We start from the raw sequence: 23580 nt of genomic DNA, 5'->3' as shown, positions 1-23580 counted from the left end.
TACATACAGTCCTGGAGGGAGCAAGTGGGTCAGCCGGGGAGAGGAAGCAGGAGGCAGCACTGTTGAGAGGGTGCACTGGTGTTTGGGAGAGAGAGACAGACAGGTGGTACAGTCTTGGCAGGTGTGTGTGTGTGTGTGTATATGTCAGTGTGAGTTTCCTTTGTCTGACCTTTATTCTGAATGACAGGGAGTGATGGGTTGATTAACCATCAAACACACACATCTGGTGCCTGATGCAGCGATGCTTCAGTGAACTGGACTTGCTTAGAAAAATGTTTTCAGTTTTGAGTCCTTTTTTTTTATTTTTTAAAAGAGTGTCTTCCTTCAGATGTTTAAATCTAATGTATGCAACAATATAACGTTAACGCTTTAACTCACACAACAAGTGTTTCAAATATTTTCAATTTCCCCTTTGGAGTCCATCATCTTTCCTAAGTGTGCAGAGAAAAGTCTGGCAGCCTGACCAGCAACAATAAAAGACGATCATTATCGTACATCTGGCAACATCTGGCAACAGCTGATGGTGTCGCCTGCGACTCAGCTTGTCACATTAGAACCATAGACTGTAAAAATAATGGACGTAGCCTCAGTGATGTCACCCATTGGGGGACTGCCTTTTTGAACCCATTAGTTTGCATTTTGGCCGTCACCATCTTGGTATTTTGGAGGCAGAAGTGACCATATTTGGACAAAAGGGCGGAGCTGGGAAGGATGACGGGTCTAGCCAGTGTTTATGGTTTTAATGGTGCTGCTCTGCGCTAAACGCTAAATAGGGAAAATTGCCAATTTTCAACCCTTCTGACGCAGGTCTTACAGCTGAGTTTTACTGGTGGGGAAATGTGGACCTTCCGGGTACTGGTGCTGTTTCGTCAGCATGTACAGCAGTACACAGAGCTGGTTTATCATAGGCAGACTTTCTCTTAAGTTACCAGCTAACGCTAGCGCTAGCTAGCTAGCTTGGTTGGCAGAATGCTAATCTATATCGACGACGTTACACCTCCGGGATTGTTCAGGTGCCGCCGGATATTCCGCTGGACGTCCCTCTTTTTATGCCGGATATCCCACACGTTCTGATTTCTTTGTGTTGGCATTCCAAACTCTGGTCAATTTATAAGGGACTATGGTCAACTGCTCCTTGGGTCTCTGCAGGCTAAATCGGGATAGCTAGCACGACTAAAACAACTTTTGAACGTACAAGTTCCACCAAAACAAGTTCCTTCTCGAGTCTATTTTGCAGAGGCACCGTCATTGTGTCCGGCGCTTAGCACCACCAGGGATGATTGTGATTGGTTTAAAGAAATGCCAAAACATTTCAATTACCTTTGATGCAGTGAGCACACAGTGAGGGTCAAAGTTCAAGATGAAAACACGAAAAACACCCCAAAAACAAGTTAACGGCTATTTTAGTGTACACAGGGCCATAGATACACTTTGCTAAGCCTCTGTCATTGATTGACAGCTCTGCGTTTTGTCACGCACCTAAAGCACCCCCTCCTTTATTGTCAATTTAAAAATAGATAGCACTATAATTTACAAAATGAACATCATGCTGTATTGAAGAAGACTGAAACTAGCAATTAAGACCATAAACTCGTTAGGAAACTGTTTATTGAGTTAATAAATCAAGTGAGAATTAGGGTAATTTTCCCCATAGACTTCTATAGAAAAGGACTTATTTTTGGAATCAGTGGAGTCGCCCCCTGCTGGAAATTAGATAGAATGCAGGTTTAAGGGCCCGGAAGGTATCACCTGTTTCAATAGACAGTCACCTGAAGTCAGCTGGCCAAGTCTTTCAACTGGCTGAAATGGCAACAGTTTTGGATGGAGGCAGCCAATGGCCGCGAGAGAGCAGTGAGGGTCAATAGGTTGAGCGAGCTAGAGAGTTTGAACAAGGCAGTGAATCAGAGAAATAGAATGTTGTAAACTGACAGGTTTCATAACGCTTCAGACCGGCACATTTCAAGCAGTTGCAAGTTTGAGCTTGTCTTGTCGCAAAACTATATTTACAATTGCACATAAGAAGGCTTTAAAAAATGGAACATTGTATAATGACAGCATTCAAAAACCATATGAATCCACTATTCCACACTAAATATTGCAATCTTTTACTGAGTTTGAAGGGTATTTTTCTATTGATAACCAGGCAGATAATCAGATGATATTAAATGAAAACAATCAATAACAAAGATTCACAGGCCATAATATCATGACTAACAGAAAGCAGAGACATTCATCATCATGTGCCTTTATTGCATTAAGATGCTTGTTTCTATTAAGAATATGCAAAATTATCATAACCTGTTTGTGCTTTTCCAATATGCTAACCCAAGATTATTTGTCTAAACATGAAGCAGTGGAATCAATCTGTATTCAAATACAATTTATTTCCCTTTTTACATTTACTGCAGTGGGATGTAATTGACAGTGATGTTGGTATTGAGGAGCTTGCATTTTCATTACAACCACACACAAAGAATATAGTACATGTATGTGGAGACTACAGTATCTGCTAGGCACTAGGTATGCACAGTACATGTTATGGGATGTGACAACTGTAGAGTGGCTCAGTAAATAAGAAAATCTGAAAATCAGGTCTCTGACAGAAACGCTTGTACTGCACTGTTAGAGTCTGATTTCCCAGACAGCGACTGCCTCGGGTGGCCTGTTTGATTCAAGGGAAATTCATGGTTACTGGTGAAGATCTCAGTATACATGATCCAGCCTACATTAGTCTGTAGTGTTTAGGATTGGTTTTGGTATTGGTGTTGGTGTTGGTTTAGTCCTAAGTCACTGTATTATTGAGTGTCACTAACAGGTCTAGGACATGAGAAAGAAAGCAAGAAAGTGTTAAGCCAACAAAAGTCAGGGATGTAAAGGAAATAACAAATGAATACAGAAGGCTTTGATATTGAATCGTATTGTATCTTGGTAAATACAGAAACAACCAGTATAAAAAAAAGTGTTACATATTTTTCAGTGTTGCTGTAGTCGTTATCGTCCAATAAGAGAGAACTAATCTGAACTCATTAGCGTGAATAAGTGGGTTAGGTGACAAAGTTAGAGACACAAAATCACATCATCACTTAATCCAAATAAACAGCCCTTGTAGGTAAACATTTTAACCACTCGGAATCTCCACGCTTTACTGTCATTGATAAAGCCAAAAGACACATTGGAATGGTAAATAGTTTTAACTGTGAATAAGGTGTAGCATTGTAAACAGGGAAAATTAGGAACTATGAAGAAAGTATTTAAAAAAAAAAACATTTTGATAGCGCAAAACTTGGCAAACACAAAAGCTTCTGTAGATGTTGCCACGTGTGTGTGTGTGTGTGTGTGTGTGTGTGTGTGTGTGTGTGTGTGGTACAGACATCATCCTGAAAAAGTTGAACAGCTGTGTTGTTGTAACATTTACTAACACTAAATATGTTTGTAAAGTTGCCAAAAGAGGGAAAAGTGCATTTACAGAGTTCTGGGCAACATGCTAATTAGATGTCAGAGGTAATAGTAATGACATAGAAGGTAAAAAACAAATCAAAAAGCAGCATTGGTCAAAGGACCAAGATTTGCAAATGGAGTGTGGAGAATGGAAATGTGGAAAAATGAATAAACAAATGAAACATACACAATAGAAGAAACCATGCAGGCCTCACAGCAGCTGGCACAGGATTATATACAAACTGGGTAGCGCTGTGAGCGACTGTAGAAGAAAAAGTTATACGTCTTCTGTAATGCAAACAGATATGTTCTAACTATATGGGTTCATACCAGATGATAATATGCATTTTGTCAAAGATTAAAAAGATATTTCATTTTCAAACATTTTTCTTTATGTCTACAGTTACAGTGAACTAGGCTAAATAAATAAATAGTCTGGTTTACATAATGATGTGTACACATAGAAATAACAACCACGTCAATCACGTTATTGTCACTAAAGAGCGCAGATTGAAAACTAAATATCAGTTCAAGTTCTCCCAAACACAGACTTTAAGCCAATTCTCAGTCAAGTTTGGGAAATGAATCCAAAAGGTGAAATATTGCATCTCCATCAACACCTTAATGACACAACAGAACCTCATCTGCATAGAGTGGCCACTTACTCATTTTTAAACCGTTATTGCTGTTAATATGACTGAATGGGTTAAGTGTAGTATTCTCTGATTAGCACGTTTAGTTAGTGTGAATGATTCAGTCTTTGACACGTCGTTCATAGCTTAACATTTTGAAACAGCATACAAAAAAGTAAATTTGGTTTCACTCTGATCATTCTTCAGCTTTTATTTAAATTGTGTAGTTGTTTGGGATCATTAGAGTTACTAATATCTGCCGCCTACATTCCTCTACTGTGTGCATTCTAATGAAGTATAAAACAGTCCATCAACATATTTAGTCACTAAATGCATTCCCTGTCCTAAGACAGTGCCTCCAGGACACAATGTGAAGTTCAGTTAAACACTATTCTCATAACGAGCCTCTGTATTAATAATTTTTTCGAGCATCCAAATAGGTTCCACAGGGCATAATTTGGGCATAAAACAAGAACACAACAACCTCAAAAACACTGTTTAAAAATACTTACAAACCTTCAACTTTTTTTTCCCACTGATGACTCTGAAGGTGGATAACAACGCAGGAACTGAAACTAAATGAAAATGCAAAACGATCATAGAAGAAGAACTTATTATTGGCTCTGAATAATAAAATCCAATAAGAGGAGAATAATAACAGTCCAAAACAGACCCGAGGGATTCCAATTTCCACTCTCATTACCCAGTAATGGTTCAGGCATTAGTCAGATGAGGTGAAAAAAAATGTAAGGTCCAGGAGAAAAGGTTCCCTTTCTAATGCGTTTGGTCACAAATCAGTAGCAGTCCTTATTGAGGCATTAATGAGAGAGCCACACTGCAAAATACATCCTGCAAAGTATCTGCACTGTCCTTGGATGTCGATCATTTACAGTAAGGTTGAGTTTTGCAGGAGTTTCATGAAATGACTTTGGCATAGTGACATTGCCCAAACTGCTACAAAAAATGTGAGATTCATGGTTAGAAAAGAATGAATTTATATTTTGATTATGTGAGTTTTAATGGATGTACATTTTGAGTCGTATAAAATTCTGTGTAATTAACTGGCAGTGAATTATTATTTCTAAGATACAATAGTGTGGGATGTTACTACTCACATAAACCCATTACTTCAGATATGAAATCTGCTGTTAGGAAGAAGAGTCTTTTAGTCAGGTGCATTTTGATTGGATCTTGTTAATTTATGAATCTTAATGCTACATTAATACATTTTTGGCCACTTGGGGGAACATAAACGGCAAAACAAGCTGACAGCCCTGACATATTATTACTTTATCAAGTTGTTATGGCAGACATGTTAGCAAACAATCGGATACTTACATATCCAGCACAAACAAGCAACATTATAATAGTCCCACTGGAGTCATATTTTTGGCCACCTATCTCTATTTATTTACACGCCTTTTAGATCTGGTTCACCAACTCCTGAGAAAGATATCTGGTTCTTTAGTTTGCTAAATGTGCAGGTCACACATAATGGGTTTAAGGGAGCGTTTCTGCTGAAAACTGCTGCATTTTGCTACTGGAAATAGGGTTGAGTGATAAGACTGAACTGTACAGAAAATTTGTTGGCTTTAAAGCCAAAACAATGAGCTACAGAAAAAGCCCAAAAAAACTCTATAGAGGCTGGAACTAGACAATTTGTCCCAAAGCTGTAATTTTGGTATAAAGGATATTAATTGTCTGTGATCTGAACATCCCAGGGGGTCACATATTTATGGGTGGGGACTATCATAGGCAGGGAAGACTTACAAAAGGGGCCAACTAGATTCAGAAAATGCTTTCTTTTGACTTGTATATTCATTCATCCTGTCATATCAATATTCTGGGGAAAAATATGCTAAAAATATTGAAATTAATGTCATTATTACATATTATCTATATAGGTCTAGGAATACTTAGGAATCACAAAAAAACAATTTTAATGTTCGAACTTTTTAGGAAAACCACAATTATGCCTTTGTGAGAAGATCATTTTCTACAGCCAGCTTACTGACAAAATGTGGTAGATATACAGTATAAACCCATTAAAGTGCCAACTTCTGATATCTGAAGAAGGTCCCTGATTTTCCTTTAGTCCCATCGGATCCAAAGTTTGCATTAAATGAGGTGAATGAGAGGATAGTGAAGCAGATATACCCGTGACTATGTTGTAAAATAAAGTAAATAAAGGAGATGGAGATGGGAAGATGCTACTTTACCACTACTGTGCAACTACTATGTCTGCGAGTAGAAACTTCTCAATGCTGCAGATTCAAAAACCACCATACAGAATTTATGTTCGAACAGTCTTCTCTCAGATTCTCCCTGCTGCCAATCAACACTCATACATTCGGATAGTCAAACTAAAATAGAGAGAGAAAAGGACCTGTCGAAGATAAGCTGAAATCCCCAGTGTTCCTGCAGTCAAGTCTCTCATTGAGTCACTCCCCCAGAAGAGTTAAATTAAGATCACAAGTTTGATGATAGCCTGGATCTGACTCTGATGTGGTCTGTTTCAGGAAGGCTCACTATAGAGTCCTTCTTGGGTCGTCCCGAGTCCCCCAGACCTGTTCCTGCACCCCCAACTGCCATCCCTGCACCAGCCCCAAAACTCTGCACAGAACCAGGCAGGGATGCTACAGGGAAGGCCCCCACAGACATCTGGTGGGGCAGTACCACCTTAGGTGGTATAGCGCTCCGGATGCCTGTGTGACCTGATGGGGTCTGAGGGGGTCCAATGGAAGTAGAGGAGACTCTTGTAGACTGGGGGGGACTAGGGGCACTTGTTTGCCCCCCCTCATGAGGCAGTGAGGGCTGAGAGGCTGACAGTGCCCTGGCGTCTTGGCTCAAACTACCCAATTGCAAGGAATGAGTACTCTTATATGTGCCGGGCCGGTGTGCGGGGCTGGCTATGTGCTGCTGGGCTAGAGAAAGCTGGGAGCCTGAGGTGGGACCAGCCAGGGCACTGGATCCATACTGGAATGATCGTCCTCCAAGTGTCAGCGGGCTCTGGACTGGGGGGCTGGACTGGATGGGAGCAAAGGCACCAGAAGCAATGAACTGAGACTGCAGTGGAGAAGCTGAAACAGGGCTGGGCACACTTTCCATCACCTGGAATCTCCTTACCATCTTGGGAGACTGCAGGTTCCCTACTCCCAACAAGTTCCCTTGCATGGGGGCACAAAAGTTCATGGCTACTGCCTGCTGCAGAGTGGCAATTGCGGAATTCTGGGGATGGGTGGAGGAACCTGGAGGATTAAAGACTCCGTCACTGTATAGAGGAGGTGTCATGGACATGGCCCGCGAACGTGGTACATTGACCTGTTGAACCATTTCCCGATCATATTTAACTATCTCCTGGATCATCTCGTTCTCCCGGTTGTTGAAAACACCCGAGTTCAGATCATGCTGAACTTTGTGCATCAGGACTGAGTTCTTCTTGCCTGCAATGACAAGGAGACAGAAAGTAGCATTGTTGCTGAAGTAGACACTATTGGTTGCTAAAAGAAAAACAGCCTTAGTTGTACAAGCAGTCAGTTTTTACTAGACAGAAATAACAGCTTCACTGTTTACCTTTATCAATTGTTTTATTCCTGGCCACGGTGGATAGCCTGTATAGTAGCCTTTATATAGAACTATCTGCCATTTTCTCCACGCACAAAACCCATCACGGAAAAACACACACACACACACACACACACACACACACACACACACACACACACACACACACACACATACACGCAGATAGAGAGAGAACTAGAGAGCATCTTATATTTTGCACTGATTCCCTTTCCTGAGGATATAGAGAAAGTGTTTTTGCCAGTCAGGGTTTTTGCCGAGTCACCTCAGTGCTGACAGTGTGAGATAGAGCATGTCTGTTGCCAAAGCAATTGTTTATTTGTGCCTCTATGTCTATGCATGTACTAACTGTATGTGATTAGATGGTGATGGTGTCTGTGGGTGTTTACTTGCACTTGGCTGGTGTTCTGCATGCATCTCCAGGAGTAAAACATAATAGTTATCTAAATACCTGGTAACTCCAGCTCTATGAGTGTGGGTTAAGCCATATTGCAGGCCTCACTTTTGCTTAGCAGCACCAGAGACAACAGTTGCACCATCTTCTGAATTAGATGGTGGCATGCCCTACGAAGGAGCAGAAGCTCACAGCTTGAATACTTGGGTGTAATGAGTGGCGCTTCCTAGTTGTGTGTTAGTGTATTGGAGGTGACGCAAGGCGAACAGAGACATTATCATGTCATCCATGATAGTGGCGACAATAAAACACATGCTTAAGCAGTTCCTGTATGTGTTGATTTCACAGTAGTTTGCATTTTTTTTGTAGATGATGGAAAAACCAAGGCACGTGATGTATCACATTAGCAGCAGCATCGAGGTGGAAAGAATCAGAAAGTTGTCTATGTACATCAAAATCCCCAAATGAATTTGAAGAATGGACAAGGAAGGGAAGACACAACCACCAATAAAAAGATAAACACAATGCCAAAAGACAACCTCTTCTGATCAAGACTCAGCTGTCATCGGGATGGCATCGGGACTCCCCCTACCAGGCATTTTCATGCCAGTTGACACCTTGATTCAAGTGACACTGATGACGGACATGAAGGCCACGCCACCTTCACAACTCGCATGGGAGAGTGACAAGTTGTGTGAATGATATTCAAATGCTTGTGATCTCTCACCAGTAAGTAACACTGATGAAGCCTCTTGGAAGAGCAGCACATTTAAGTTTCCTTCTCACTCTTTGATAGGTTAGAGGAGGACCTCTGTAGAATTTGCCTTCATGCAGGTAAATATTGACTGGTGGCTGAATTGTAGAATCCCACTTTGTGGGAAAAGCAGACTGCACGGCTCTAGCCAAGCGGACTAATGCTAGATAGAGAGTCACAGCAGGAAAGTGTGTAACAGAATCATCACATCTGATCTCACATGGCTCATCACGGGCTGTTTCTGAGAAAGAAAGCAGTGCGTGCGTCACAAAGTAGTGGAGTTCAAACCCCCTGGGTTCTCACCACTGTCAGGTAAATCAGATGAGTGTGTTGTTAGAGACCGCTGTGTGTGAAACCTGCTGAGAGTGGAATGCACAAGTTCCTCTTCTCCGATGTAATGACCGGGAAGGGTGACGGAGGATGTGAACAGAGACATCTCTCTTGTTGATCAAAAGAGAGAAGGAGCCTATTTGGGGAACAATACTTTCTCACTAGTGAATCACTTGCTTTGACATGTACCAAAAGGTAACAAATGGAAAGTTGAGGCAAACGCACCTTCAATATGTCAGCTGTTTCTTTAAATCAGTTAGATGGAAAAGGAGACAGTTAAACCTGGTCGGGCGCCTCTCTGTGTTCCATAGATACACTTAGGTTCAGATAATTAAGTAGGAGAAGAAAATATTTTTCCTTTTGTAATGGGTATGACATCATGTCCCTTGGAAGGGTAAAGGTTATTTAGGGACACCGGTAATTTTCTCTCTCTCTCTATCGGTCAGTAGGCAACAAGTGCATAATCCTATCTTTGTGATTCTAAAATAAGATAGCAACGCACAGATAACAATTAATGCTTATTTATTAAATATTTCAAACAACTGAACTGAAATCTACAACAGTAGGTTTTACAATGAAATAAAAACGTCTTATAAAAAAAGTCATTTAAGTTTTAATGTAAAAAAAAAGTTAATCTCTGACGTGTGATCGACTGGAAAATATGTTGTCTCAAGGCACCTGTTGCGCAGCTTCCATTCATCGTCAATGTAGTGCAATGTAAGGCTCAAATATGTGTCCATCGTCCTACTTGACCACAGATCAGATGTGGCTGCAAAGGGCTTAACAGACTTAAGTTCAGCAGCTATTTTTTTACGACATGTTTGGTACATATTGGGCAGCGCAGTTTGGGAAAAATTGTGTCGCAATGGCACAGTGTATCTTCTGTCGAGTGTTTTAACGAGTTGTTTAAACCCACTGTGCTCCACCGTAGCTATGGGAGCCATGTCCTTCGCGATGTAGTAACTAATGGCGTCAGTTATTTCTCTCCATTTTCTTGAATCCTTTTCATATTGTGTAGCATTTGTAAATGCGTGTGTTATTGACACCTGCTTTGTGGAGGCACTTGTTGCTGGGCGATTGTCAGCCTCTCTCTTTTTTGAGCCATGCACTGTTCATATTCGGTAATGTGATTGCGCTCCAGGTGTTGAAATAGATTGCTCGTATTACCTTTGGTCGCCGTAACAGTTTTTCTGCAGTGTTTGCATTTGACTTGAGTTTGTTCGGTGTCGTCTTTATTGAAACCAAAATGTGTCCAAACGACGGACACTGCGTGTTTTTTTGGTACAAGCGGCTCCGGCTCCTGTTGCTGAGTTGACTCAGTGTTTGAGTTCTCCTCCATGTTGCTTCAATGTCGCGGACTGGACGGGGCGGAGTCACGTGACTACACACGCAGAGGCCGTAATATGTTTTAAGGGGAAAGTACATTAACACACAGTGGGCGGCCGCGGAAATATTAATAGGATTAAAAGACCAAAATATCGGTTATAGGCTCTGAATTTCGGTTTCGATTATTTTTTCGATTAATCATCCAGCCCTAGCATATAGCTCTTCTGCAGTACTGTCACTGGCAGTCAGCTTGGTTCCCCCGATGCAGCGGGAGGTCTAGAGTGCTGGCTAGAAAGCTAGGTTGTTAGTCGGCACAACAGCCTGATTGATACCCATGTAACAAAGAAGTCAAAAAGGCTGGTGAACTTGTTACTAACACAGTCAGCCGCCTAGCCAGAAGGAGAAGTCACGGGAGGAGGCAGTTCCAAACTGGCATTTTGCATGGATTCCAACTGTGGGCCGAAAACACACCCTCTCGGGTCTGGAGGGAGGAGGCAGAGGAATCCCCATTTGCTGTGCTGTAACCTGATCGTAACATTTAAAGAGTTCTTTACTCAAGGAGCAATTAGGTCTTCCTCTTAGATACGGCGGGGACTGTTCTTAGTACACTTCCTCCTGAGGAAGCGAGAAACAGCAAAAGTGTCTGCCTTAGACATCTTGGAGCTGTATGGATGGTAAAACTATGCTATAGGTGGCACCTAGGGACAATAACATGCTGATGGCACTGCAGAACTCACACATCAGCCAAACCATTATTAAGTAACACCTCCACCCCCCTTAAATAACTGCTATACATGCAGTCTCTTCTGCTGATCTTATGTGTCACTGTGTTTAAATGTATTAAGGAAATAAAGACAACAGACAAGGGATTAGCTCCTCTCTATGTAGGAATGGCTCACAGGTCAGAGACTGTTTTAACGAAAATGGATGACCAGCCACTGGCTGGTAGAGCAAGCCTGATTCCATCAAAAATGTGAGTAATTATGGTCTGTCAGGCTGAACTGATCTTAAATAAGCACTGAAGCATTGGATTTCACTGGCTTTTAAAATAAGGACCTCACGAAGATGCTTCCAACAATAAATCTTGTGTCATTACTTGCAAGTCTGTATTTACATTTCATATTTTTAACATGGCTTGTGATAGCCCTCCGTGTGTTTGATCCAGATGTTTTTTTTCTGATAAACACCGTTGACAAAGCCAAACAAAAGCACACTAGTGATTAGTGATTGAAATTAATCAAGTGCACATGGAGCCCAGTGGGAATATTTGGTTCTGAAGCAGACATGTCAGTCCCCCCCGCCCAAATATGTGAGCTGGTTGACTGAAGGCTGCTCATGTGTGGAATCTGGCTGCTATGGCAACAGCTGGCAGGTGGTGGATGCAGTGCTTTTGTAAACATGTGAAGTGTGGTCATGTGACAGGGGGATGTGGTGTGACATCAGTAGCACTGCTGGCCTTGGGGGGGGGCGCTATGGAAGGGGGAGGTTGTTTGCATTGTAAAGTAAAAAAAACATGGTTGTGTTTACTAGTTTAAAAGGGGTTCCCAAGGTTTCGCTAAGACAAAGCATGTCTCGGTGCATGTTTGTGTGTGTGTGTGTGTGTGTGTGTGTGTGTGTGTTTCTGAACTCAATGTTCAGACAAAGCCACAGCTGAGCAATCGTGTTAACAACTCAGTAACTTCATCCAGAGAGAGTATAAAGGTAGGAAACAGTGATCTTGCTTAGCGGTTTGTGTCACACATGTTAAGTTAAGTAACTGTTTTCAAAATGGCTGGTATCAACCGGAAGCATTTAATTGCCATGACAGATCTACTCTCAGGAAACTACATGATAAATGATTCACTGCCATGAATACATTTTCACCATAGGCTCCTTTCCTTTAGCGCACACATCATACCTGTAAGGATCACTCACACAGCGCGTCACAGCTGTCAGATGTGACAAAGACATCACATTAATGAATGAATACATTTTCCTTATGCTTCATTTCATCTAGTGAATGACTCATATGCTTATGAAGTCACAATACTTGTGGCTTTTATCAGTAAGCCGTGATGCTAATTACCCGTGACTGAATCTCTCAAGACACATTTCATAAATTAGGTCTGGATGGAAAGATGCATTTGAACACCTTTACACATCAATCATTATAGCAATCATGCTATAAGGTAATTTGTTGTTAAACAATATCAACTAAAGTTTGCTTTACTGGAGCAGTCTTACCTATCCTGTCCAATCTGTCGATGGCTACCGTCTCAAAGGCCCTCCTCATCATGGGATACTCCTCCAGCACCTCATTAAAGTTGTCCACAGAGAGAGAGTACAGGCGACAGTAGGTGTCTGATCGCACACTGGCCGTCCGTCTGCCACGGGTCAGTAGGCAGATCTCTGGAGAGGTGAAAGAGAGAGCAGACAAGAGATGGTTAGATCACAAAATGGCAGGCAGACTGACAGATTTCAAGGCATCAGGCAGTGACAGAGAAAAGAACAGATATACTAGAAATAAGGAGAGGTCTGGAATTGACATCTTAAAACCCTAGGCTTTGAAATGTGTGTGTTCAGAATGAAAGTGGTTTATGCATGCAGGGGTCGTAGCCAGTATGACCCACTGACAGTATTTTCCCCAGCAGTGGCACAGCTCTGACAGCTGTGTGAAGGAAGCCCACTCTATATTTGGAGATGCCCAGCTAAGCTTCATTACACTTGAGTTGTTCCCCTTCCTTTCCCCTAGTATCGTTATCTCTCTAGCTTTCTTCTTCTATAGGCTGCGGCTGACTGTTGTCTTGACAACCATATGCCCTCCTTTTTCGCCATCTGAAAAGGTCAACATCCTCTGACTCTCTGTGGAAAAAAAGGGAGAAAGATAAAGAAACGCGAGAAGATTCCATTAAGTACATGCATGGGGGTGCTGTGACTGTCTGTTCAGGACTGTGGTGTCTCCAGCTGCAAACGGGGGGCTGCACAAAGCAAACAAGCCAGGAGGGTTTCAAGGAATATTGCAGACACACACAAACCTCACTTGTCATTAAAAAGCAAAGTTCCAGTCTTAATGCTAATCTAAGCTAACCATCTGCTGGCTCTAGTTTCATATTTGCCATAAAAACATCATGAGAGTGGTATTAATCTTGTTGTCTCTATCGTGATCAGAAAGTGGAAAAAGTTAATGTTACAGTACATATTAATAAGATTTGGCCATAATGATAGGATATAGGACACACTGCTGCCAGACATTCTCATATAAACAGATATAGTACATTAACATACACCCACATACATTCACTGTGTAGGAATCGGGAGACAGCAGCTTTTTTATTCAGATCTTATTTAAGTGTGACCTTAAGTGGGGACCATGTTCTGATCATCCTTCATGATCTGATAAAGGATTTATAGTTGCTGTTCAGATGAATTATTAATAGCCTACGCAGATAGATGCTTTACTGCTTACTGTAGGTTGGTGGCGATGCTCCCCAAGGTCAGCTGCTGTAATGGAAGTAAAAGCTATAGGATGTAATGTATGAAGCCCTTTGGACAGAAATATGACATGTACTCATAGCGTGACTTGACGGCTTAGTAAAATTAGCTACACGTCAGTGACATCACACACTTTAGTAGCAAGTTTCTGGGCTTTCTTTCTTACATAGGTTTTGTCCAGTCATGTTTGAGAAATGAAGGTTAATAGGTTTTTAAGCATTGTAGATGCTCCAGTTTTGTAAGAGTTGTGGAAAGACTCTCTTCAGAATCCCCCAAAAAAATTGGTCACTTGGGCTCTTCCTGGTTTATACATAACACATCCATTTACATATTGCTAGCCGAGTATAATTAGTGGGCCATGATGCTGGGAGAGAATAATATCCTAATGAAACCACCGGGGCTGCATTAAAAATCCATTCAAACCATTGGGGTAACCATTTGTATCTTGTGGATAGGGCAACTCTCATATACAAAGAAAAAATAAGAAGGGATTTTTAGCAGCACTATTTGGGATCAAGACTACCTTAACCTTTTCCTATAGCCTGGGATACACTGTTTCCTGTTCCCACTAGTAGACAATACAGTGTCCAAAATGATCTTATTACAGTTAACATATACTATGTTCAAAGGGAAACTCCTTCTCCTGTTTCTCTTCTTTTCTGAAAATGTATGCCAGTTCATCAATAATCAGTTAACTACATAAGCCCCTCCGTCTGTATCACTATAAATGATTTTAATAACAAGAAACAAAAGTGACTTTGAGGCAACATATTAGCAGTTCAGACCAGTCACAACAGCAGTAACACAAACATAGCTCAGCATAAATTCTTTCAGGGAGACTTCAATAACTTTATCACTTTTCTTCTAAACTAATCAGCTGTTTTCGAGAGAGTCGTTTTTCAGTTAAACCAATCAGATTCGGCCTTGTATTACACAAGCCAATCACAGCATGACATCCATGTTTTAAATCTGTTATCTCTTCTGCGGCTGTCAGTTGTCATTTCAGGCAAGAGTGCGACCCTCCTCCTCCTCCCCTTCCACCTCCAGGCATCTTCACCCGGCACTCTCGGTTTTCTTCCAGCTATCCGCTCCCTTCGACTCCTTAGTTCTGGTCTTCATGCCCCTTTCACCACCACCACCAGTGTCTAGACTCCATCAGGGATATGTTCGGGTTTTCCTAAACCCTTTAAAATATATCTACATTTTATACGATGGAGTCTAATCTCCAACGACTATGTACAATTCATATTTGGCAAATGTAACTTACAAATACATCTTGCATATCTTCAACAAAGTCTCTCCTAATTGAATTAGTTTCCAATAACAAACTTCGAGTAAGCAAGTTACACGCTAAAAATTGAAATATTGAATCGTGCCATAAGGCAGGCCTGCTTAGTTCTTTCTGGGAATGATTGTAAAGATTTTCAAAGAATATGTTTTTTGCATTTACTATCTAACTGGGACGTTTTTGGACCGATTGGTGCAGATTGCTATGGAAGCAGTACACATGGCGATACACTGCAGAGCAAAATACGTTTAACCATGTATCAAGCTGATGTAAATAGCTGACGTTACTGTATTGTGTGAACAGTTAACTTCAATTAATATTGTATGTGGGGGTTTCTTTTGCGGGGTGCAAATGTTTCACCAAAAACCAGTTCCTTCCTGAGATCATTTTGCAGAGCCACTGACTCTGCGTCCATAGCTAAGCGCCAAAAGGATTGTGATTGGTTTAAAGAAATGCAAACAACTTAAGCTTTTCTTTTACTCTAGAATGTAGCTGTGGACGGGCCAGACCTTACTCCACAGCGATGTGAAGATAAGTCTGCCAATGCGAGACTTTACATTACATGTCATTTAGCTGACGCTTTTATCCGAAGCGACTTACAATTGCTATATATACTATATGTCAGAGGTCGCATGCTTCTGGAGCAACTAGGGGTGAAGCGTCTTGCTCAGGGACACATTGGTTGCTGTATCGCAGTGGGAATCAAACCCAGGTCTCCCACAGTAAAGGCATGTGTCATATACACTTCACCTTCTACTTACTGCTAATTACTAATTTAGAGATTTTACCAAAAACACATACTGCACTGCACCACACTGCGGTGGTTGTCCCTCCAGTCCAAGCCCACTGCTAGTTTTGTTTATGACAGACCTTTGACTTCCTCACTGCCGGCAGGGAAGGCTCTGAAAAATGTATGCTTGACATTACAAATGGCCCGTCATCATGGTTATGCTGTGATAATTAACTGGTTATTATTTGGATGTGTGTATGTGTATGTGCAGGTTTGTATGCCAATGTGCCTGTGCCCCTACAACAGCGCCCTGGGCAGCTGGCACATCAACATTACTGCCTGTGAACTCTGGTCTGCTGCAGAAGGCACCAGATGTTAAAAACTGCAGCCCCAACCATCAACCCATGAGACTTCAAAAAAGTGTGGAAGTGTGTTTTGCGCACGCCTGTGTGGGTTTATGGATGGCGATAGCAACACAGGCACCGCATGTTTCCAAACAGCCACAGAGGAACAACAGGCTGAGAAAGTGGGACAGAAGTGGCTATGAGGCAAGACTGCAAAGAATTCAAACATAAACAGTCAGGGTGCTGTTTCTATCTATTCTATTCTATTTTGTTTCTATCTGCCTGTTGCTTCGTGCATCTGGGATAAAACTGTAGTGGACTCAAAGTGTATATAACATTTGTGGAAGCACAGAATAGAATTTCTGTTCTATCCTCTTATTCTATTCTGTTCGGTTTCGATCATTTTTCTATTCTACTTTTTTCTTCTCTGTTCTGATCAGGTCCTACAATAGAATAGAACAGAGCAGAACAGAATGGAAAATAGTAGAATATGACAACAGAACAGAATAAAATAACATAAAATAATGATCCTAAGGTGACATACCTCCAAAATAGGAGCCGTCCATCAGCTTCATGCCGATGCTTCCTTTGGTCAGGACGCTGACCACCCCGTGCTGGATGAAGTACATCTTCTTGCCGATGGTTCCCTCTCTGATGATGTAGTCTACAGGCTGGAAGACTTCAAACCTCAGTTTGGTCAGCATGGCTGTCACAAAGTTGGGATCAGCGTTGGCGAACAGCGGCATGGAGGCCACCAGCTTACGGCAGTTGAAGTTGACGATTTCCTAAATTTGAACAGGAAACATCGGTAGATCTTAATGTTGCATTGGATGTCGTAAGATGTATGGGCATGCATGTAAATAGGTTAACATAAGTTACATAAGTTCGTACTCCACGCAGCAGTGCACCACTGCTGAAAAAAAAGTTACACTGCATTAATAATCAGAAGGAACAATCAATTGTGGAAAAACGGTTATAAGATTTAGCTTGATTTGTTGTGGGGGCGCTCTAAATTTGGCATTTCAGGAAGAACAACTTGTAAAACTATTAATTTCATGATTATTTGAGGGTAAAAACATGATGGTTAGAGTTCATTATTTTCATTTATGTATCTGAAAAAAGGAAATGACTGTTTATTATTTTTAAAAGGGTTAGGTGATTAGATAATAAAACACTCATGTACATGTTTAACCATTTTTTGTAATTACCTTAAGGGGTCCTGGCACAGTTCATTTAAGTATTCGCCTATTTTTCTCTTAATTTTCTGTTACCTGAACTGTACTTAAGCTGCCATTGAAGCAAGAGGACCGTATTTACTGTAAACTGCCGTGAACAGTGTTCACTGGCAGCAGGAAAAATCAACTCTTAGGTGTATGGGAACATAAAGTCAATGTGGAAATCACTGTAAACCCATCTGTTACTTTTCAGTGCGATCTGGTAAGCGCTTAAGGTGACTTCATTGATGGTTAATAAGTAAATCAATACAGAAGGCTGGAAATGGCATTTCTGACAACTTGGTTACGTTTTTCTTTGAGACCATCGCTGAGCATTATAATGAATTTATTCCAGTCCACTTACTCTGTGGGGAGTGGAGAAGTGTGTGTATGTGTGTGTGTGTGTCTGTGGGGGAGTGAGCATATTATAGTGGATGCTTGGGTGTTTTCATACCTCGCGCAGAGGCTCATTAAGCTCCTCCAGGATGCTCTCTTCGTCAAACATCTTGCCCTGGTATCTGTGCTCGTAGTAGTCATGGATTTTCTGTCGGAAGTCGGCCGGTAGTTTGTGGAACGACATGTACTGCTCCACTTGTTTATACTAGAGGATGGAGAGAGGCGTGACAGACAGCGGTCAGGAGAAACAGAAGCATAAATCGATGAAAACAGGACTCAGCAACTCTACTGTTAATTGTGACAGGATGAGGCTTGAGGAGTTGGGTCCGATCAGCAGCTGTGAGGACACCAGACATTTCTCATTTATATTTAAACAGACTTTTGTCCACCTCTTCATCAGCTGTTCATGTGTGCAGTGATTGAGATGTACAGCTCTGCTAACGTGAAGATTCTGTGACCCATTTATTCCTCATAGCTATGGGAGGAAAACGGTGATGAAGCTGTTAAGGAAACATGGCAGCACCGTGAAGCCCTTGAGGTTTTTATACGCTCTACTGTGTTTAAAGAAGATGACGCATATTGCTGCTATCATACATCTCAACTCTCTCTGTACTTTGGTGAACTAAAAGCTTTACTTTGAAGGGACAAGTCTACAGTACAGGAAATATTAATCAGGATTTCCAAAGGGAAATATACAGTATATCTATCGTATTATTCTGTGTTTTAATGAGAGACATATATAAAACAAGTCTTCCATGATCTGTGAAGATGAGAAAAAAAGAACAGGTAAATATTTAAATTGTGGCATTTGTGTACTTGGGTTACTATTCTGAGGAAGGAAGATATTTGTTATTTATGTTGGAATTGTAAAAATATGTAACTACGTGGCAAGAAAAAAAAAAAAAAAAAAGAGCTGGAAATGGAGGTTGGCTGCATCGCATCATGTATGCTCACCCAAGTGATTCATACCATCACTGCTCACCAGTGTTGTGTTTATCTGCATCGAATGCAGCCTGAATGTCCACTTCTCTCAAATCTTTATGAAGCTCCATAACACATTTCATGCCTGGATTCCCTGCCAAAATGGCAGCCGCTGGATCTACTGTATAGCTTCTGCTGTGAGATGGAATTGCATGGCACTGTGTCAATTGGGGAATACAATTTGCTATTATTCCCCTTTACACAAATGGCTTTGGGTTTTATTGTATTCATAAGATAGCTAAGGTCCCTAAAGCTAAAGCCATTTTTAGTACTTATAAAGTATCCGCTATCGAAAAGATTGTGGGAGAGGTAACAAATGTTGACTGGAAAGATGTGTATGGTGGACACAACCTAGGAGATTCCTTAAATGCTTTCATGAGTATACTTTTGAATATTGTTGATAAATATGCACCGATGAAAAATAGGAAAATAAAATCACATGCTGGGAGGTGGATTTATTCAACATTGAAAAATATGCTGAAGCAAAGAGATGAAGCTAAACAAGTGGCTGTGAAAACGAGAGTATTGGAGGACAGATTAATATACTGTAAATTAAGGAACCAAGTTACTAAAATTAATAAAAGGAGAAAGAGAGAGTACTACAAAAATAGAATTGACAATGTTAAGCATGATGGCAAAAATTCTAAATGACATTATGGGGAGAAATAAAAATGCATCACCTTCTTTTGTAGAGTCTGACGGAGGTTTTATAACAGATTCTAAAGACATTGCTGATTATTTTAATAATCATTTTATACATAAAGTTGGTAATTTGAGAAAAGGATTTAGAACAGAAGAATTTAATTACTGTGAATTGATCAAAAATGAAATCATGGCAGATAAAGTGTGTAGCTTTAATTTTAATTACGTACAATTTGCTGAAGTTATGGCCCTGTTAAAGTTTCTTCCAACACATGGTAGTCCAGGCACAGACAACTTAGACAGCATAGTATTGAACAAAACTGCTGAATATATTGCTGCTCTGTTGTGTTATATATTTAATCAGTGCATAGCGAGTGGGATTTATCCATCTTTGTGGAAGGAAGGAAAAATTATTCCATTAATAAAAGACAATTGATTACCTTATAATGGGCATAACTGTAGACCTATAAGTATTCTGCCTGCACTCAGTAAAATATTGGAAAAGATCATTCATACACAAATTTGTAATTATTTCCATAATAATAATTTGATGACTATGTTTCAGCACGCATGTAGAAAGGCACATTCGACCAGTACAGCTCTTACACAAATGGCCGATGGATGGCTTAGAAGTATGGATAATTCTGAAATAGTTGGTGTGGTTATGTTGGACTTCAGTGCTGCTTTTGATGTAATTGATCATCATATTTTAATTGAGAAATTAGAGAGCTACGGATTTTCTCCCTCTGCTGTTACATTAATGAAAAGTTATCTTTCATATAGAACTTAGCGGGTTTTTTATAATGGTTCTTTATCTAATTGCAAAAATTTAGTTTGTGGTTTACCACAAGGAAGTTGCTTGGGTCTTCTTTTGTTTTCGGTTTTTATTAACGATTTGCCCTTAACTGTTAAAAAAGCATCAATGAAAATGTTTGCAGATGACTCAACTGTTTACTATGCTTCAGATTCATGTGATAAAATTAATCATGTTCTGTCTAGAGAATTAGATTCGGTGTATAAGTGGGTTAGTGGAAACAAATTAGCATTAAATATATCCAAAACAAATAGTATGATCATGGGATCAAAACAAAAATTTATGCTAGGATCGGAATTAAAGTTACAAATAGCCGGACCTAGAATACAACAAGTAGAAAAGGCTAAACTGTTAGGTTTGGTTATAGATAGTAGTCTCTCATGGACAGAACACATAAATACGATTGTTAACAGAATAGGATGTGGCATTGCAATAACAAAAAAATGTTGTCGATATGTAAATCAGGAAACATTAAAAATAGTAACAGAGTCATTCATATTATGTCATTTGTCATATTGCACCGAGGTGTGGATCTCTGCAACTAAAAAGGACTTAACTAAAATTCAGGTCGCGCAAAATAAAGCAGCAAGACTTGTACTGGGCTGCTCAATTAAAACAAGTAGAGATCAGATGTATTCCACTCTTTCATGGCTCACTTTACGCCAAAGAATAACAGTTACTTTAGGTACTATGATATATAACACATTGACAATGAAAATGCTGATTACTCAGTTTAATCAATTAGTGTATTGCAACTCCGTGCATAATCATAACACTAGAAAGGCAAATACTGGTCATATAACAATCCCTTATCCAAAAACTAATTTTATGATGAAAACTGTCCTGTATAGAGCTATTGTCATCTTGAATAACATTCCTATTGAAGTGCGTCAGCTTTGTAATAAGCAGTCATTTAAAAGAAATCTTAGATGTTTTGTATTGATGTAGATTTTTATGTTTTTATTAAAGTAATTATATTAATATTGTATTAATATTTAGTCCTACTATGAATGGAAACTAGATTGTATATATGTACTGTATGTGTTTGTGTATGTATGTATAGATATGAAATGTGTATATGCGATTTTGTTATGATTGAAATGTGTATATTGTTGTTGTAATGTAATTTTTTTTAGAATGGACCCCAGGGAGACTAGCTGATTGGATAGACTTTCAGCTAATGGGATCCTCAATAAATAAACAAATAAATAAATAAATACTGGGAAGATGGGGCACTGTATGCCAGTTCTACACATCACCACCTTCCTGTAAACCAAACATACACCCTTATACAATACACACCTCATGATGCTGTTGTGTGTCACACAACAACATCCTGAGGGAGAAAATGGCTTGTATTTTAGAACAATAGGCTAACAAAATAACCCCTGAAACTAGTGGAGAGCTGTTCACTTCCTGTTATATCCAAAAAGATGCAGAAAGATGCAACGACTGGTACACAAAAAAAAGCTAAAATCTCATTGGGTAAGAAAAAGAAAACATGCAAGCAGGAATAATTTAATTATGAATTAGCTTTCATGGACCCAAAGCTGTTTACAAAACATTGATCAATACTGTGCAACAAATCCACGTGGCCCTGTTGTTGGAGCGGCTTTAAAATGTTACGTAAGGTCTTTCAATCTCCCAAGTGTGTGTGTGTTTGTGTGTGTTAAGCAGTGTGATAAACTGTCAATTGGATGAGTAGATTTCAAGCAGAGGGTCAAGGGAGAACCCTGTTCAACACCACACCAAAAGATCCACCGCTGCAGTCATCAGGCATTCTTTACTTTTAGGTTGAACACATTTTTAAGACAGGTACATCCACATACTATCGTACTATAACATGTCTTTCATCCTCTCTGGACATATCTCACAATTGAACATACATATATTGTAAAACCTCAAACAATGTTTTTTCTTTGTCTACTCAACTTCTTTAAACAATAAATATGTTTTAACTAAACTTTTAAATCTCCTTTTACTGCTTTCTTGTGTTATTTGTTCAGGTAACACATTCTATTCTTGCATTGCTCTATACATGACCATGCGTTTAACAGTATTAGTCTTTGCTTTTGGTAAAGTTACCTCTTGTGGAATGTCTAGTCGCATAGTCGTGTATATCTAAAATGAAAGGTAATTTATTATAAAAAATAGATGGTTTCTTTGTAACAAGAATATGTAACAAGAGTGTGTGGTAGAGCGAGTGAGAAAGTGACGCCAATGAGCTTCGGAGCGAGTAGCGACTCTAGAGGCATAGTGACAGAAACAAAGTGTCTCCCCTGTGTTTTCTGACCAAGGTGGGAAATATGTTGCAGGAAAAGTTAACCCTCTCCTTGATTTCATGTGGTTTATGGAGGAGAACCAGGAAATGAGTCGGGGGGAAATGCAACGCTGCCAGGTCACGGCCGAGTCACCACAACCTGTAGTTACATTTTTTGAGAGGTGCACGTCAGGAGCATAAATCACACTTAACAGTGCCACTTACTGCCAGTGAAAAAGAAAATTGATTGCACCCTGTCAAGCAAAGCCGCCACTGTTTGAAGCTCACCTGTGGTTTTACAACGTCTATATTAATCAGTGGTGTTATAATTCTTTTTCCTCCCACCTTTGAAGTTAGAGCTGTCCTGGCTGTCAGTTTTCACTGTTTTAACCTCAACTGAAGAATAACATGTTCGAAGAAAAAAAACAACTGAATATGACAAAAATGCTGATGAAATCCTTTCAATTATAAGTTGGATGAACTCCAAAATGACCTCTGAAAAGTAAACAATTTGGAGATTTTCACACAAGTTCAGTTGACATTTTACATGGGTGACAAATGGAAGGAAAAACCTGAATAAAGGAGTGTAAGAACAAATACAGATACCTCCACACAGGGCACAAGGGGTCAGTGAATGAAATTTGATGAGTAAGGATGTGAATCGTATGCTAAACGTAGGAGAAATATTTACATCCAATTTTACAGAGACTGTATGTCAACAATCACTGGAGGCTTGTTATGGCTCAACACCTTACAAAGACACTTTATTCATTCATTCATTTCCCTTTTATTTGTCACCCATCTGTATCTCATTAAGTCACCAGATGGCCATTGGAAACCTAGTCATGTAATAACTGAGGTGTGGAAACAGTGCAGTAGATATAACAGAGATCTTGTGTTTACATACTACGCCCACTTTTTTAATCATGTAGAGTGCCGATACCTCCCTGCCTGTGAGTTTTGACCACACACTTTTGATTTATA

General features: G+C 40.1%; 1 protein-coding gene across 1 annotated transcript in view; it reads right to left on the bottom strand.

The window, feature by feature from the left end:
- Positions 1–6289: 6289 nt before the first annotated feature.
- hcn2b (hyperpolarization activated cyclic nucleotide-gated potassium channel 2b) overlaps positions 6290–23580 on the bottom strand; it is a 75414-nt gene continuing 58123 nt past the window's right edge. The window contains 4 exon segments of the mRNA XM_028588103.1: positions 6290–7513; positions 12680–12844; positions 16834–17074; positions 17958–18104. Coding sequence (XP_028443904.1) covers positions 6540–7513; positions 12680–12844; positions 16834–17074; positions 17958–18104 — 1527 coding nt within the window. The 3' untranslated portion in view covers positions 6290–6539.

This window comes from Perca flavescens, chromosome 9 (assembly GCF_004354835.1).
Source record: "Perca flavescens isolate YP-PL-M2 chromosome 9, PFLA_1.0, whole genome shotgun sequence".
Lineage (NCBI taxonomy): Eukaryota > Metazoa > Chordata > Actinopteri > Perciformes > Percidae > Perca > Perca flavescens.
Note: the sequence above shows the minus strand (reverse complement) of the source record. Positions and strands in the feature narration are given on the sequence as shown.